This window comes from Podospora anserina, chromosome 2, assembly GCF_000226545.1.
Source record: "Podospora anserina S mat+ genomic DNA chromosome 2, supercontig 2".
Lineage (NCBI taxonomy): Eukaryota > Fungi > Ascomycota > Sordariomycetes > Sordariales > Podosporaceae > Podospora > Podospora anserina.
Genome location: NW_001914858.1, coordinates 1,039,329 through 1,056,887, shown reverse-complemented (window position 1 = coordinate 1,056,887; position 17,559 = coordinate 1,039,329). Strand labels below are relative to the sequence as shown.

The window sequence follows — 17,559 nt, the reverse complement described above, 5'->3', positions numbered from 1 at the left end:
GCTACTCGCAACCGGGAATTCGACCTGATGCTATTCCAAAAGTCCTAAAACCGGGAGCAAGACGGATATACGAGGGTGACGCGGAGGCTTGTCGTCGAGGAGGAAGCGAAAGTGTCGATGTGTCGGTTAATTCAAACAGAAGACGCTCGCCTGGTCACACAAATTGCATGCGTCCCGCCGTGCACGGGCGGTGGTGGCTATTGTTTGCCTGCTCTATAGCCTCCTCTATAATTCACTGAGACTTCCAGGTGCCGTGGGGGGGTGTCGTGTGCTCTCGTGCGATCCGGGCAGCGTCAGGTTTGGGGATGGTGATATTGCTCGCTCGGCGTGGTTGAATGCAGAGATTGCTCCTGCGTGGCTCCAGAATTGGATGTCGTCGCAATTGCATTAGTCCCCAGGTTCTGCCCCGAACAAGCCTCACTCTTCAGGCTGGCAAACCTGGAACAGTGGAGCTCGTCCTCGCTGTGCCTCGCCTGCCTCGCTGTAACTCGGTACGTTAACCCGCCCGACTCAGCGGTCCCACGTGTTGCGAGTCGGGCCGTTGCGCGATATACTAGTACCTCTCCCATCTCCCAAACTGCAGTAGTAACTACTGTTCCTTGCTAACAATCTTCCAACGCGCCACGCCCAACGGGATGGTTCAATTTCTGAATTTCCATCATTGAACCATTTGATTCCATCAAGTCGATCACATCGACGACAACCCCCAAATCCCGACTCCAGGACAGCCGCAGGTCTGCTGTCAACGCACAGCTTCACACCTACCTGAGCTGGAAAACCCGGCCGGTCCGCTGCATCCGCCTCATAATATCGAACGACGACTGTAGCAACCTGGAAGCATGCTTCGCAACACGGTCAAACGCAGCGCAAAGGCTGCCACGGAGCTCTCGCAGCTTCCCAAGATCGGCGAGAAACTTCACGGCTTCACACTTTTGCGGACGAAGCATGTGCCAGAGCTGGAACTGACGGCACTGCACCTGCGGCACGACAAGACGGGTGCCGAACATCTCCATATTGCGCGAGACGACAGCAACAATGTCTTCTCAATCGGTTTCAAGACCAACCCACCGGATGACACCGGTGTCCCGCATATCCTGGAGCACACCACGCTCTGTGGTAGTGAAAAGTGTGTAGCTGGCCACTCTATTCAACATCTATCTTGCTGGAGCTAGGCTAACTGGGTAAAGATATCCCATTCGTGACCCATTCTTTAAGATGCTCCCACGCACCCTCTCCAACTTCATGAACGCTTTTACGGCCTCGGACCACACATTCTACCCCTTCGCCACGACCAACGCCCAGGATTACAAGAACCTCATGTCGGTTTACCTAGATGCCACACTGCGCCCTTTGCTCAAGAAGTCCGACTTTACCCAGGAAGGGTGGCGCATTGGACCGGAGAACCCCCAGGCTCTGGCTTCGGGTGAGGCGCAAGCTAAGCCTGAGGATAAGAAGCTTGTGTTCAAGGGTGTCGTGTATAACGAGATGAAGGGCCAGATGTCTGATGCTGGTTATCTGTTCTACATCCGCTTCCAGGACCACATCTTCCCGGATATCAACAATTCGGGTGGTGATCCTCAAAAAATCACCGACCTGACGTATGAGCAACTCAAGCAGTTCCATGCTGAGCACTACCACCCGAGCAATGCCAAGATCTTCACATATGGTGATATGCCTCTGGCAGATCACTTGCGGGAGGTTGACGCTCAGCTTGGTGCTTTTGAGGCTATCAGAGGTGATTTGGCCAACCACAGGCCTATCGACCTGAGCTCCGGCCCAAGAGAAGTCAAGCTCTATGGACCCATTGACCCCCTGGTGGACCCCAGCAAGCAATTCAAGACTTCTGTTTCTTGGGTCCTCGGCGACACTTCCGATGTAGTAGAGTCCTTCTCTCTCTCCTTGATCTCGGCGCTGCTCACGGATGGCTATGGCTCGCCGCTTTACAAGGGGCTCATTGAGAGTGGCCTCGGCACCGATTGGAGTCCCAACACCGGTTACGACAGTTCGGCCAAGGTTGGAATCTTCTCTATCGGTCTGACTGGTGTCCAGGAAGCCGATGTTCCCAAGCTCAAGACGGCCGTGCAGGATATCCTCCGTCAAATGCGGGATAAGGGCTTTGAGCGGTCCAAGATTGATGGCTACCTGCACCAGCTGGAATTGGGTCTGAAGCACAAGACAGCTAATTTTGGCATGTCTCTCCTGCACCGTCTCAAGCCCAAGTGGTTTACGGGAGTCGACCCTTTTGATTCGTTGTCTTGGAATGACACCCTCGCTGCCTTTGAGGAGCGTTACGCCAAGGGCGGTTACCTTGAGGGCTTGATGAAAAAGTACCTGTTGAATGACAACACTCTCACATTCACCATGGCCCCATCTCCCGTGTTTGCCCAGGAACTCGCCAAGGAGGAGGAATTCAGGCTGAAGGGCAAGATCGCCCAGGCCGTCGAGTCTGCCGGTGGCGAAGAGCAGGCCCAGAAGGCGTTTGAAACACAGGAGTTGGCTTTGCTGGCTGAGCAAGGAAAGTCCAACACTGAAGATCTCAGCTGCCTCCCAAGCGTATATGTCAAGGACATTCCACGATCGAAAGAGCCTGTTGGGCTCAGGAACGAGACTGTCGAGAAGGTCAAACTTCAGTTGCGGGAAGCGCCCACAAACGGCCTTACATACTTCCGGGCGATCAACACGTTGGAGAACCTGCCAGATGAGCTTCGACAGCTTATTCCTCTCTTTACTGACTCTATCATGCGTCTTGGTACCAAGGACATGACAATGGAGCAGTTGGAGGATCTGATGAAGTTGAAGACTGGCGGCGTGTCGGTGGGCTATCACACAGCCTCGAACCCGTTGGACTTCAAGCAGGCGAGCGAGGGTCTTATTTTCACAGGCATGGCCCTGGACAGAAATGTTCCCGTCATGTTTGATCTGCTTCGCAAGCTGATTGTCGAGACCAACTTTGACAGCCCAGACGCCGCCCCGCAGATCCGGCAGCTTCTCCAGGCTGGTGCTGATGGCGTTGTCAACGACATTGCCTCTTCTGGTCATGCCTATGCCCGCAGAGCAGCTGAAGCGGGCTTGTCGTGGGATGCTTTCATTCGGGAGCAGGTCAGCGGTTTGTCGCAAGTCAAGTTGATAACGAGCCTGGCAAGTCGGCCTGAATCGGACCAGCTCGTCGATGTGATCGACAAGTTGAAGCAGATCCAGCAGTTTGCTCTTGCAGGGAACATTCGGGCTTCGATCACTTGTGATACTGAAAGCGTCAGCAACAACACTGCCGCTCTGTCCAAGTTCCTGGGTTCAGTGCCCCAAAAGCCTGCCACTTTCCCCGCCAGGCTAGCGACCCAGTTTGCGAGAAACATCAAATCGTTCTACCCCCTGCCATATCAGGTTTACTATGGCGCGCTCGCTCTGCCGACAGTCTCCTACACATCGCCTGACAATGCTCCGCTCCAGGTGCTCTCGTCGCTCTTGACTCACAAGCATCTGCATCACGAGATTCGCGAAAAGGGAGGCGCCTACGGTGGCGGTGCATATTCCCGAGCCCTGGACGGCATCTTTGGCTTTTACTCGTACCGCGACCCCAACCCGGTCAACACGATCAACATCATGCGCAGTGCCGGACAATGGGCTGTTGACAAGAAGTGGTCAGACCGGGACCTGGAGGACGCCAAGATTTCCATCTTCCAAGGCGTCGATGCGCCCCGGGCTGTCAACGAGGAGGGCATGAGCAACTTCCTGTACGGAATCACCGAAGAGATGAAGCAGAAGAGGCGCGAGCAGCTTCTCGATGTCTCCAAGGATCAAGTGCGCGAGGTGGCTCAGAAGTATATTGTTGGCGCGCTCGAGAAGCAAGCTGAGCGGCTTGTCTTCCTTGGTGAGAAGCGGGACTTTGTCGATGACTCTTGGACCGTCAACGAGATGGACATTGGCGGGTCTGCTTAAGCAGTTTTCGACGGCCTGCAGTTTGTATTTTTACTGTACAACATGAACGATGATACCCTTCTCTGATAGCCAGCTGGTGTACATGAATCATTTGCGACATTTTCTAGGTCCTGTGCCTGATGACTTGTGTTCATCAGCCTTCTCTAGCATTTTCTCATGCTTCCATTTCATTTATTTTCTCCTACCCTACCTACCATACACACGCGTTTAGATACGATACTCCTCACTGCTTCACGCAATAGCTATGAGGCCACAAACCAACGCAAGATCAAAGGACCAGAGTAAGACCTGGCGCCGCGAGCTCGTTCTTTCAGAACCGCCTTCCACAGCTTTGGACTTGCGGACTAAAGAACAGAGTACATTTTAATATTTTTCATTTTGAGGTTTGAAGTTGCCCCTGACTCTTGTGGTTACTTTTTTTTCTTGCCCCGCCTACGTCACGTTCACGCAGGTACCTGTCTGTGGTTGCTACGTTTCTCAAGTGGGTGGTTCAAATGCGGCTCAGCTCCGAGTGGCTGTTTATCTTTTTTTTTTCTTTCACATGAGTCAAATGCATTGGTCGTCTCCCGTTGGCTTCCAGTTGGCTGCACGGGGGGAGCATATCGGCACAGGGACAGTCGGCAAGACCAATGAAGGGTCTGAGTCCTTTCCTGCGGGGAACCAGAAGTAAGTGTGCCAAGAGGATACGTGCAGCTCGTCGACGACATTGGCCAGATCTACATGGGATGGCTGTGGGCTGCTGGTATCAAAACCTTGGGGTGGGTGAGAAAAGTTGCTCGTGGGAGAATGCTGTACCTAAAATCTTCAGTCACTCCTTAGCCAAGATAGCCGCCGGATGCAAAGACAATGGAATGCCAGAGAGAGCAAAAGCAGGCTGATTGATGGTGCGGGATTTTTACCGGCTCCAGTGTGCTCCTACTCTCTCCTCTTTCCCCGGCCATGGACTCTCTCGATACAGAACGAAAAGATATCGGCGATGGGTTGCATGCTGGAACGTGACCAACGGTGCAATGGGCCCGCATAACACCATAAGCGTCCGCTAACGAGCGGAGAAGGGATGGAACTTGGGCATCGAAACTGGCTCGCTGACCGCAAGTTGCGGATCGAGTGATGGCACGCCACCGGGCTAGGAGACCACCCACCATCTCATGAGTTGTGATTGCACTGGGCCAGGAGACGGCGGCCTCGGCCAGATATCCGGCATAACGAGCGTCAGCAACACCGGACGGCGGCCTGGCCTCGCATTGTAGATAGGTAGCTAGGTATGCTGCTGTAGTACAGCAGAGCATGGCATCTTTGCCGCGGGGACACTTGAAGGGAAGTTGATGGAATTGCGCGGCCACCTCAGGTGCGATATGATGTTTTGCCAAAGACGGCAGGTGAGTTTGTCTAGGTAGGTCACAGGAAGATGGTTGCCGAGGGTCCTTAGGGTTTCTGTAGACACCATCTGTCATCTGTAGGCGGTGTCTCGAAATATCTGGGACCGGTGGAAAAAAAGGCGGTGCCCTCTTTGGAGTTTTTTTTTTGTTGTGGGCTCTGCCAAATCCAAATCAAGGATCGAGGCACAGCCATCCATCGAAAATGCCCCACCAAAGCACCTGCCTCCCGCCCACTCTGCGCCCCTCCATTATTAAGAAGCTCAACGCCGGCTTCCAAACCTTCCACCCCCGTCCTTGAACCTCTTCCCCTTTCCCACGATTTTCCCTTTGCCAACTGTCCTCCTTCCTCAACACATCATCGACCTTGGCATCAATTGCTACACTGGACAACTCCTGCACTTACTGCGTTCGCGCACCCATCACCTCCCAAGTAAGTGCAAATTTTTCACCTCCTCGCCGCGGCTATGCGGATAGATATCGGCGCACGACCGCTGGGAGCTCCCGCTCGTGACAATGACCGCAAGCGACCGTGCTGGGTTGGGCTCTATCCCACCCACTCGGCCTCGTGGCATGCGTTATGTCTCAGACCTGGGATGGATGGCTTTCTGAAGAGCTTCCAGCGGGGTTGCTCGCTGTTGATTGTTTATATCCGTAGGAGTTTTCTCACATGCTGACGCGCATCCTGCCTCACAGAAACAGCTAGCGATATCCATCGCTACGCCTGACTGCCTTTGGTCTTCTCAAAGGCACCCAAGCTCAATACGGCTTCCTTGGCCGTAGACTTTGTCTCAGACCAAGATTTCAGCCTTCGACAAACCTTTCACATCATCAACTCCCTGCCACCCCCTGCTGAAGTCGCGTAAGGAACTCGAGCTCTCCCTGTTCGACTCCTTGTTCAACCAAGCCCCCCACGATACCAACAACAACCAGCTGCCGCATAGGACGAGTTGTGCGGTTCTTCCTCTGACGGAGGAAGAGTCGACGAAGCCTCGTCAGACCTTTGAGGGACCAGTCTGCTACCCACACCGACCTCCCTAATACTCGCTTGAGCACCCCGTGCTATCACATCGCTTTTTATCTACTACCCAAAAAACATATTCTGAGCTTTCGATAAACTCGATATAGAGCTCATCACCCACCCACGCTCGAGATCACGAGAACATCTCTAATATTCTACCCACCCGCCGCCGCTACCCACCACCTAATTCTTCTCGACCGCTCACCCCCGTTACGATCCCGGATATGGTTATGCCAACTTTGCTCGCCGATCGCTTCGTATCACTCGATTATACGGAATTAACGAATAATCATGTCTTTTTAAAGAGCTGCAACAATGGCTACTTTGAGCAACACAATCATCACCATTTAGGTGAACACCACCACCACCATGAGGGTCCTACCGCCAAGGAGCTGATTGGCAATGCCCTCCGCCAGCGCGTGGAGAGCATTGACCACGAGGACTGCGAGCCCGGAGAGGAGGACACCTTCTTTGTGGCCGACCTCGGTGAGGTCTACCGCCAGCACCTCCGCTGGAAGATGAACTTGCCTCGCGTCAAGCCCTTCTATGGTAAGTGGTTTGTCATGGAGAAGATGAGAGAAAAACAGGACGCTAACATACGCAATAGCCGTCAAGTGCAACCCGGACCCTATGCTCCTCAAGTTGCTGGCTGCCCTTGGCAATGGCTTCGATTGCGCCTCCAAGGCCGAGATTGAGCAGGTCCTCCGCATGGGAGTTGACCCCTCCCGCATCATCTATGCTCAGCCCTGCAAGACCAACTCGTATGTGCGCTACGTTGCCCAGCAGGGCGTGCGTGCCATGACCTTTGACAATGCCGACGAGCTTCGCAAGATTGCCCGCTTCTACCCCGAGGCCGAGCTTTATCTGCGCATCCTTACCGACGACACGTCGTCCCTTTGCCGCCTCAGCATGAAGTTTGGCGCCTCGCTCGACTCGACTGATGGTCTTTTGGCCTTGGCCCGCGACTTGAACCTTAACGTCGTGGGTGTCAGCTTCCACGTTGGCTCTGGCGCTTCGGACCCCAGCGCTTTCTTGAAGGCCGTCCGTGACTCTCACATGGTCTTTCAGCAGGCTGCCTCTTATGGCTTTTCGCTCAAGACTCTGGACGTCGGCGGTGGCTTCTGCGCCGACAACACCTTTGAGCAGATGGCTGGTGTTCTCCGTGAAGCTCTCGACGAGTACTTCCCCGCTCACAGCGGTATCAACTTGATTGCTGAGCCCGGCCGTTTCTACGCCTCGGCTGCCTACACTTTGGCCTGCAACGTCATTGCCCGCCGCACCATCCAGGACACCGCCTTGATTAACAACGGCACCACGACTCCCGACCCCAGCTACATGCTATATGTCAACGATGGTCTGTATGGCAACTTCAGCAGCATCATGTTTGATCACCAGCACCCCGAGGCCAAGGTGCTCCGCGCCGGCGGCCAGACTCTGTATGACACCCCCGCCGCCAACGGTATGGACGACCGCAGCGGAGTGGAGTACAGCATCTGGGGCCCGACCTGCGACGGCATCGATCGCATCACCGAGAGCATCCGCTTCCCTGTTGTCCTGGACGTTGGTGACTGGCTCTACTTTGAGGACATGGGTGCCTACACCAAATGCTCCGCCACCACTTTCAACGGCTTTTCCAACGAGCACGACGTCATCTACGTGTGCAGTGAGCCCGGTGCCAAGGCTCTTTTGGACTTGTAACTTGGAAGTTACGAGATAGTTGAGTAATGGGATTGAGATTTTTTCATCAAGAGGGTGGATTTTCACTTTTTTTGTTGGCTGCTTGCAGCCTACCACAACAGCGCTGCGTTCAGAGAGGAAGAACAATGATAACAAAAGGGGGTTGATTTTGACATTGCTTTTCGCTTCGTTTTGATCGGTTATAGATGAACTCTTTGATAAGACAATAGATTTTGTCCCAACTTTCTTGTCAGACTTTGCATATGTGTTTGTACTTTGAGGTGTCACTGTGTATGTTGTTTGAAGGCCGTTCCTCCTGATGAGTCAAAAAGGAGGTGGCAAGTGGCAACAATCCGGCTGCTCACCAGCCACGCTGTCCTGATCTTCGTAGTGGCGGTGGTGACGCACAGACGATTTGCATTCAGTGGGGGATTTGCAAGCGTGCACAGGCCACCCGGGATGCCTTCTGGCAGCCTATAAATTGTTGACTTGCCTGCCAGAATTTGATCGGTTTCTTCTTTTCCTTCCTCGCCCTTCGGGGCATTTGGTCAATTTGAAACGATACAGAGAAGATTAGCATGGCCCCTGCACTAAGGATGACACGCTACTCAAAGAGACGCTACCAATTTTTTCACTGTTTTCATGGTCTGAGAGGCTGTGGGATGGGGAAGAAATGTTTTGGGAGAAGGTTATGGTTTGGGAGAAGGTTGTGGTTTGAGAGAAGGTTGTGGTTTGAGAGAGGAGGAGTCTTGGGCGGTTTGTTTGATCGCTTGATATTTGATGATTTAAAATGGTGGATAGGTCTGCAATTCTGCTGCCCTCATGAGATGTTGTTTTCGGTGATTGAAAGTCGCTTTGAATACTGTCAACACGTGCCAATGGTTTCTGTCCATTGAATCGAGCACACGAGTGATCATCGCCAACCTCGTTAGCAAATTGAAGGAATACCAAAACATGGGTCGCGTGATGCCTCTCTTTTCAAGACAGGCGCGGGGGTGTCACAGCATTTTGATGTGTCACTTGTTGCTGTTTTCGACAAGTTGATCACGAGACCATTTGTTTAATCCGGGGACACTGTCACTATTGTTGTCTATCTCTTTGGAAAGGTTCGTGAGGTCAGATACACGTGTGGCTGTCGCAGCCATTCATTGGTGTTGGGACCTCTTGTGTCTAGGAGCTGTCTGATTGCGGAAGGGCTGGTATGACGTCACTGGGTGGGAGGCGGCGGATAAGGGAATTTTGGATAGCTACTGGGATGGGATGGGATAATTCTTCGGTGAGTGTGGATGGAAAGGTTTGGTTTCAAGTTTTTGGGGAAAACTGAAGAAGATAGTAGTATGTAAGAGGGGTCAGATAGGTAGATGGATATATATAAGATCTACGGCTCGGGAATCTCGCAGCGGGAGAGCTACAGAATGTGCCGGATTCCGCTATCGACAATTCCATCCATAAGAGAGAGAAGGACATTCGGCCAGACGCGGGTTAAATTCTTTAAAGAACATTGGACGGTGGTTTTTGGGCTGCTAGACAGTTATATGCAGAGGACGAATCCCCATTCCGGTCACACGACCGACGAATTGACAAGCAGTTTTTGTGTCACGGTCACAGTTTTATATCTTCCGGGGGGACATATCCGTGGTGGTGTTTGTACGACATTGACAAGACGGCACAGGACGGGATCTTTTGGACCCTTTATATTCGACCACCTACCTGTACCCTTTGACGATAACCACCGCAGCAACGAACGGAACATCAGGTTCCTGCCAAGCAGATTGTTCTACCCCAAAGGACACAAAGCTACAGTATTCGGTGTGAGGAAGGGACAATACCAACAAGCGGAAGAAGAGGGTGTTGTCGTGGGTGCCCAATTGTCAGATCACACTTTACACCACATATCAACCCCTGACATCGTCGCCGCCGCCGTGTTTGAGCTTCACCTTGACAAAGAAATGAGCTAGCTCCCATCATCGCCCTTTCTCACCTCCAGAACCAACAACACTACCTACCTTCTTACATGACACGGAAAACCTCCTCCAACATGGTCCGCAACATCTCCATCCTCTCAGGCAACTCCCACCCCTCCCTCGCCCTCTCCATCTGCAACTACCTCTCCATCTCCCCCTCCGAGCGCATCCTCTGCAAGTTCTCCTCTGGCGAGTCCCGCTGCGAAATCCAAGACTCCGTCCGAGGGAAAGACGTCTACATCATCCAATCGTTTGGCGTGGGGGAGGATCCAAACTACAAAGTCAATGACTACCTCATGGAAGTCTGCATCATGATCGCGGCGTGCAAAGGCGGGAGCGCAATGAGGGTAACAGCTGTGTTGCCACTGTTTCCATACAGTCGACAGCCCGACCTGGCTTTCTCCAAGGCAGGGGCACCGCTTCGTGGGGATAAAGGAATGGTGGTAGACGGCGAGGGAAAAGCGGGATCTGGGAAAGCAGGAGCGTACACCTTTGAAAGCGTCCCCGTCACCCCCCACCCAAATATAGCTCGCACAGCAGGGTTGGGCAGCAAAGGGTTAGACATGACCGATGTCGTCGGTCGAGTAACCAACAGCAATAACAACACCGGAGGAGTGGGATACCGAGGCGGCGCCCCCTCCGGAATCCAGGGCCCCCCTTTACAACTCATCACCTACGGAACAGGCAACAACAACAACAACAACAACAACACCTTCCCACCACCTCCCCCGGGGCAATTTACAACCCACGACTACGAAAACCCCTCCCTCATGCTCTCCCTCCACCCCCCCAAACCAAACTACAAACAATGGATGGCCCAATCCGGCTCCCTGGTCGCCGACCTCCTAACCTGCTCAGGCGCAGACCGCATCTTAACCTGCGACCTCCACGAGCAAACCTACCAAGGCTTCTTCGACATCCCCGTCGACAACCTCCACGCCCGCCCCTTTTTGTGCAAATACATCTCCCAACACATCCTCCCCACCACCAATTCCGTAACAATCATCTCCCCCGACGCAGGCGGGGCAAAGCGTGCCACCGCCATCGCAGACGTGTTGAACCTCCCATTCGCCCTGATCCACAAAGAGAGGCGACACCCCAAGTTCATTCCCGGGAAGAATAGCGCCAAAGCGACGATGATGCTTGTGGGGGAGGTAAAAGGACGGACGTGCTTGTTGATTGATGATTTGGTTGACACGGGGAATACCATCACCAGAGCGGCCAAGCTGTTGAAACGGGAGGGGGCCGAGAGGGTGGTGGCTGTGGTTACGCATGGGGTTTTCTCGGGGGATGCGCTGGAGCGGATCGAGAGTAGCGCCCTCGACAAGGTGGTGGTGACCAACACGGTTGACCAGACGGCGCATTTGAGGAGGTGTGGCAAGGTTGAGGTGCTGGATGTGAGCAGCGTGTTTGGGGAGGCGGTTAGGAGGGTGCACTTTGGGGAGAGCCTTGCTGGGTTGTTTGAGGGGGAAGGGATGTTGTAGTGCGGCAACTCGAGAAGAAGGGCTGGGTTAGAAAAGCTGGGTTGATTTAGGGAAAAAGGAAAGATGATGATACCCATTTTGGTACGAGAAAAAACATTGGATCCTTGTGTACGAGGTTGGATGTGCTTGGAATAGTTGTTCTCGAACAAAAGAATTCTCCCGTCATGGTTTCACGGGTCTAACATCGACTTTGGAGAGAAAGACCCCGTAGCAAAAAGGGTACGTAAATACGTTTTTGTCTCCTGTATATATAAGTATGTAATGTCCACTTGTGGGAATCCGATATCTGTCTAAGTACTTGCCGCCATGAACCAACCAACCAACCAACCTACCCACCCACCCAGCCAAACCAAAACCCAACCAAACCAATATATGCATAAAATCCAAACCAACCCTCCCCTCCCTCTCTCGCGAAATGTCTTCCCTCAAACAAACACAACAACACCGCAGACATGTCAGAATCTTGCCTCAAATTTAAGCTTGGCCCATCTCTTCTGCTCTGGCCAACTCCACCAGCCTCTCCCTCCAGCCTTCACATACCTTCTCAAACCCGCCCACTACTTCACCACACACATTCGCACATTCCCTTCGCTCTAATCTCTCACCCCACTTCCCCTTTGCTAGCCACCTCTCCCCTTCCTCTCTCAGCTCCTCATCATGCTTGATCTCCGCCACGAGATCTTTTGCCGACTTTAACCTTCTTGTGGCAATATTGGTGGTTTGCCTTGACATGTGAATCGTGTCGCTCAGATAGTTGAGCGTATTCACCAGATCCGTCGTCAGGCTGTGAAGCGAGGATAATGACTGGAGAGCGGTTGTCGAAGGCCGGGGCATGAGTTCCGAAAGACTGATGAGCATCGGCAACAGCTCTTCGATAGCCTCCGGATCTGGTGGTGCTACCAGGGGCGACAAGAGCGGGAAGGAGAGGTTGTGCATTTGTCTGTTTTGATGGCTCAGGTGAGTTGTCACGGCCGAGTGGGCGGTTATTAACCTGGTGAAAAAGAGCATTGTTAGCGTTTGAAAATATCCAGGTCGGAGGATGATTGGGAAGAAAATACCTAGTGGCACCACCCTCCACACCCGCTTGACTGCCCAAATCCCGCAGCCCTTCAGTAACCCTCTGAAATGTCCCATCCAACGGCCCTCCCGTCTTCTCTGTCCCCCGTCTCGCCAGACTTTCCACCTCATCCATTTTCTCTATTAAGCGTGGTGGCATCCCGCCATTGTCGAGGTCGCTCTCGCTGCCATATTCACTGCCGTCATATGCGCTGCCTTTTCTCCTGTGCCCGTGCTTCCCACTGGGCGAGGGTACGCCCAGACTGTTATTCCTCAACCTGTGTGGGAGACTGCTTCCTCGTGATGGGCTGTGCTCTACATCGACACCGCTATCCCGCACCTGCTGGCCACCTTTCTGGTCCAGGTCTGTGTCATCCGTATCCTCGAAATTAGTTCCCGGTGTTTTGTGTGGACTGTTTCCGCGGGTGGTTATCTGGCTTTTCTGTAGCTCGTTGTCGTCGTCGTACTCTCCCTCCGGGACATCCTCATCGTAGTCGTCATAGTCATCGTAGTCATCGTCAAGCCCGGCCAACTCGTCGGCCAGGTTGCCAAGGCCGTTGCCGCCGCCATCACCGTTCATCATTCCCAAATCCATATCAGACGAGGCGAAACCGTTGCGGAGGGGTGTCCCGGGGCGGTCGGCGAAGGAGGAGGCTTTGGACTGGCGGCGCTCGCGGGAGGGAGAGTACGAAGTGGTTTGGCTGAGATCGAGAGATGGATGCCGGGAATGGCGCGGTGTGTACGACGCCATTTTGGAAGACTATCTGCGCGCGAGATTGCGCGCTTTGGGAGTCTGGAGTTGCGGTTATGACCGAGCAGGGTGAAGCTGATCGTAATGTCGGTCTGGGGCGGGGGCTGGCAGACGTGGCGAGCGAGGGCTTGGCCCCGCAGCCAGGGTGGCGAGACGAGGAAGTCGGAAAGGGGGGGGCTCAACAGTGACAGGAAGAAGGCCTCAAAGGGCGCGGTCCGACTGCTGGAAGGAAAAGCCGGGAGGATGACACAAAGGAGGCTATATCAAAATGCGTGGTCTATAGTTGGGGTCGTGCGGGCCCAGTAGGGTGTTCGGTGGACTCGTCGTTGGGCAAAAAGTAGTGCTTAATACCTATGGAGGTCAGGTGTTCGGCGTTTTGTCAAGGGACAGCTGATGAGAGGAGCTTCGCATGAACTCCTCGTAGCTGCTTCACGTCCAAATCTGCTTCTCAGAAAGGTCGCATAAATTTTGGTTCTGTCTGCCGTCGGCCGAGTGCTGACGAGGGGAAGGGTGCCGGGGGTTCGTGGGATTGTAGGATGTCGGTGGTCCGAGACCGGTACGTAATCGCTATCTTGGTGAGCCTGATATCAGCGGTGTGAGTGTTAAGAACCAAGGTACTCTATCTCTAGCAAGAAACGGGCTCCGGCATTGGTTTTTGCTTGGGCATTTTTTTGTGGGTGCAGGAGGGATACCCTGGATGCTGAAGCGGTAACAATTGCGATATCAGAAACCAAAGTGCTTGAAATGAAGTCGATGATAGCAGCAGCCAAGCTTAAGTTTCATCAGTCTCTCCTTTGACTCAGGCGAGGTAGGTACCTGACAAGACGTCGCTAGGGGCTTGTGCCACAGTGCGTGCGGGTGTTACGGGATGCTGCAGGACAGCCCCAACAGCCAATCAAAAGTCGTTATTTTCCCCTTTGGGCGTTCAGCTGGCCTAACAGAGTTCCAGGTAAGTCACGCAGAATACTGTTAGTAGGTCACTGAACGTTGGATTGTAAACTGCCCAGCTATTGTCAACTTTGACGCCTTCAACATCAAAGCTCCCCACCATCTATCGAAGCTCAAATTTCACAAACCTCGACAGTCATGGCCAACTTTCGCCGGTTCAGGCCTGATGACCTGAACAAGCTATCAAAATGCAACCTGGATCCTCTCACAGAGACATATGAACTGTCCTTCTATCTTCAGTATTACGCAAAATGGCCATCACTCTTCCAGGTTGCTGAAGACGAGAATGGAAACATTATCGGATACAGTGAGTTGGACCGCGTACACAGTTTGAATCTGACTTGATACTGAAAAAATGCTTAGTAATGGGAAAGCTCGAGTCGTCTCCTGACGTCTACAAATTCTCAGAGCATTATCTTCCTTGGCACGCCCACATCACAGCCGTCACCGTGGCCCCTGAGGCTCGCCGACTTGGTATTGGCAAGCTCCTCACAGAGCAGCTCGAGGCCGCTGGTGATGCCGGAAACGCCTGGTTCGTCGACTTGTTTGTGCGCAAGACAAACTGCAAGGCCATCAAATTCTATGAAAGCATGGGCTACAGTATTTTCAGGGTGGTCAAGGAGTACTATGGCGACCATTCAACCGACCCCACTCAGGACAGCGAGGATGCCTACGATATGCGAAAACCATTGAAGAGAGATGTCAAGAAAGAGCACATCAGGGCTGATGGGGAGAAGCATGAGGTTGACCCAACCGACGTGTGGTGAGGTCTGAGATTATGCCACAGCATATCACCACACCACACCTCGATCTTATCCAAAGGATTGGGCTCTTTACCGAAAGCTCACGAGCAAGCCATGATATCCAACATTACCACCGAGGACTCGCTGTCGGCATTCGAGAAACAACGTTTCCTCATTCATGCCGCCCTAAATGTTCCCGAATCAACATCGCGTGGTGGATGAGATGTAGTAGCAGTCACACGAGAGAGAGAGGAATGCAATGAAGTTTTATCAGAAGCCCTTGCATACATGCGAATGCAAGGAACAGCTGCAGCTTCCCAAGCCAATGCAGCTTTCGGTCTTTGTGTAACTTTTCCTGATGTGCTTCGGTGGATTATAACACACAGGCAATGTCGTGGGGCTGCCCTTAAGAAAATCTTCGATTTCGCAGATGGCAAACTAGGACTCTGAGTGGAAGAGATTCTTGATCATCAGTATGTTGAACTTTTCAAGCCAGATATCAGAAAGTCAATAACTCAAATGAGCACTTCGCCCAGCTCTCTGCTTTGGTGCAACTCGAGGTCCAAAAGTCTTTATGGATGCCTCGACAGACCTCGCAACAAGCAGCTCAGGGAAATCGAACAAGTATCTCTTCGAGATCGAGATGTGCTAGGTCTGGGTTTGGGGTTTGCATACTTAGTCCAACCAGGCCCTTGGATTCACCAGCACTCGCATTAGGGTCGTGCGATATACACTTGGGCCACACTCGAGCACTGCCTACGCAAGCAATCTGCCAGATTTCCGGCGATGCCCCTTCTTCTATGTCGGAATCAGGCAATCTCCCGATGTCCGACAAGATATCACGGCCGAGGTACTCACATACAGTACACCCAATTCTCTCTCTAGCTTTCCCAGCCTGCCTCAAGACGTCCGCTCGTGCCATCAAACCTTATGCATCACTCGGCCCAGACCCAATGGTCCTTCAACGGCGCCTGTTTGATCCCTCTAGCGCGCCTCTACCCAGCTTTTGAAACTGTGAACGAGCAAAGAAACCATCTTCTCCAGATTCTGGAGTACAGTAGCACACGATAGCGGCGGCCATCCACGTGGTTGATGGAGTTCACCTGCATGGGCACTGACTATCACAGCGCAAGGAAATAGCTTTGGACTCCCTGCTCCCACGAGCGGAGGTTTCGCAGGAATTACAAAAGGGGCAGCCGTGCTTGTCAAGCTGGTACTGACAGACATTCGACCATGGTGCGGACTGATTACTTTCCGGGTATATGATAGACCACCACCTTGGCCAAGAAACAGCACAAATTTTGTCATCATCGTGCTCATCTGTACTCTTGTCCTCATCGTCCTACAGGCTGAGTCTCTGCCCGGTATCGACTACGGTCCCCTCCGCGGTATCGATCACCCCCCTTGGTGATCTTCCGCTCGTAACAACCACAACAACACCACTACCCGCCAAAATGCTGGACCCCCTCTACGGCCTCGCCACCCTCTCCTCCTGGACACCCACCTTTGACCCCTCCAGCACCACAATCATCACCACCACCACCACCCTCCCCGAGCAGCGGGACCCCTCCATGCTGGACAACACCAGCAGCAGCTCCGACTGCTACTGGATCCGACTCTTCCTCAAAGTATCCATCCTCTGCGGCTGGTTCAGCGAGCGAATCCGGTCCTACGCCCGGTTATGTCAAGAAGCCTGCCAAGAACACTCTGAAGAGCGCCGCCTCTGGACCCTCAACCCAAACCACCCCTCCTCTTCCCTTATCCCAATCCACTCCTCCTCCCTCATCCGCCCCCTACCCAGAGGATCCCCAACAACCTTTCCCAAATTCCGCCTCCTCCCCGCCGAACTCAGACAGCAAATCTGGGCCGAAGCGCTCCCCAAATCACGCATCATGCTCCTCCAGCTCCCCAAGCAAAACAATCACATCTCCAACCTCACAGGCGATTGGCTGCACAAGTTTTCATCCCGTCCAAGAAGAGACACCACCACCACCACCACTCGTCTCGCCAGGGGTAGATCTTTTTCGTCTCGTGAAGGGGAGAAATACCCCTTCGCCACCACCTCGTCCTCCTACCCCTCTTCCAAATCCAACATCTTCACCTGCAGCACCCCTCCCCCGGTACTACTGTCTGTCTGCTCCGAATCGCGGCTTGCCGCGCTCAAGAGGTATCGTCTCGGACTTGCTCCACGTGGACACCCCCAGCCGAGGATCTACGTTGATCTTTTGACCGACGTCATTGGTTTGTCGAATGAGGTCATGTCGTCAACCTCTGGGAAGAATTTGATCAGGCTGACGCCGGATATGAGGCTTGTGAGGCATGTCTGCCTGGCTGGGCAGAACGCGGGGGGGTTCATGAGCTCGAGGGGGGCGCTGGTGTTGGATTCGGTGGAGAGCTTGCTGGTGGTGGAGAATGGGTTGTTTGGGAGCGGGATGGTGCCTAGGGTTGCGGGGCTGGATTGGGAGTATTGGGTTCGGTGGCAGTGTAGGAAGGGGTTGGCAAGGTTTGGGTTTGGGGGGGAGAGGTTTGGGGTGAGGGGGGGGGTTAGTACGAGGGAGACTTGGGAGGGGAAGGGGTTTGGGATGGGGGTAAGTGGTGAGTAA

General features: G+C 53.4%; 6 protein-coding genes across 6 annotated transcripts, besides 1 other annotated feature; 5 read left to right on the top strand and 1 right to left on the bottom strand.

Moving 5' to 3' along the window:
* Positions 1-839: 839 nt before the first annotated feature.
* On the top strand, positions 840-3,936 carry PODANS_2_2660 (uncharacterized protein; the record flags this gene model as incomplete). Its single annotated transcript, XM_001910976.1, has 2 exons — positions 840-1,126; positions 1,188-3,936. The coding sequence occupies 2 exons, from the start codon at positions 840-842 to the stop codon at positions 3,934-3,936; spliced, it is 3,036 nt and encodes a 1,011-aa protein (XP_001911011.1).
* Positions 3,937-6,440: 2,504 nt separating this feature from the next.
* Positions 6,441-8,031, top strand: PODANS_2_2650 (uncharacterized protein; the record flags this gene model as incomplete). Its single annotated transcript, XM_001910975.1, has 2 exons — positions 6,441-6,882; positions 6,941-8,031. Coding segments are annotated over 2 exons (1,533 nt in total), but the record flags the coding sequence as incomplete, so codon positions are not given.
* Positions 8,032-8,540: 509 nt separating this feature from the next.
* Positions 8,541-8,641: a sequence feature (Similar to U6 spliceosomal RNA (RFAM RF00026) (Erpin+Blast+Yass: E=9.4e-07);~snRNA).
* A 1,383-nt stretch (positions 8,642-10,024) lies between these two features.
* PODANS_2_2640 (uncharacterized protein) lies at positions 10,025-11,458 on the top strand (the record flags this gene model as incomplete). Its single annotated transcript, XM_001910974.1, has 1 exon — positions 10,025-11,458. One exon carries the CDS (start codon positions 10,025-10,027, stop codon positions 11,456-11,458), a length of 1,434 nt encoding a protein of 477 aa, XP_001911009.1.
* Positions 11,459-11,932: 474 nt separating this feature from the next.
* On the bottom strand, positions 11,933-13,265 carry PODANS_2_2630 (uncharacterized protein; the record flags this gene model as incomplete). Its single annotated transcript, XM_001910973.1, has 2 exons — positions 11,933-12,449; positions 12,517-13,265. 2 exons carry the CDS (start codon positions 13,263-13,265, stop codon positions 11,933-11,935), a joined length of 1,266 nt encoding a protein of 421 aa, XP_001911008.1.
* A 1,086-nt stretch (positions 13,266-14,351) lies between these two features.
* On the top strand, positions 14,352-14,980 carry PODANS_2_2620 (uncharacterized protein; the record flags this gene model as incomplete). Its single annotated transcript, XM_001910972.1, has 2 exons — positions 14,352-14,520; positions 14,577-14,980. The coding sequence occupies 2 exons, from the start codon at positions 14,352-14,354 to the stop codon at positions 14,978-14,980; spliced, it is 573 nt and encodes a 190-aa protein (XP_001911007.1).
* A 1,238-nt stretch (positions 14,981-16,218) lies between these two features.
* Positions 16,219-17,559, top strand: PODANS_2_2610 (uncharacterized protein; the record flags this gene model as incomplete). The annotated part of the gene is made up of 1 exon (XM_001910971.1): positions 16,219-17,559. One exon carries the CDS (start codon positions 16,219-16,221, stop codon positions 17,557-17,559), a length of 1,341 nt encoding a protein of 446 aa, XP_001911006.1.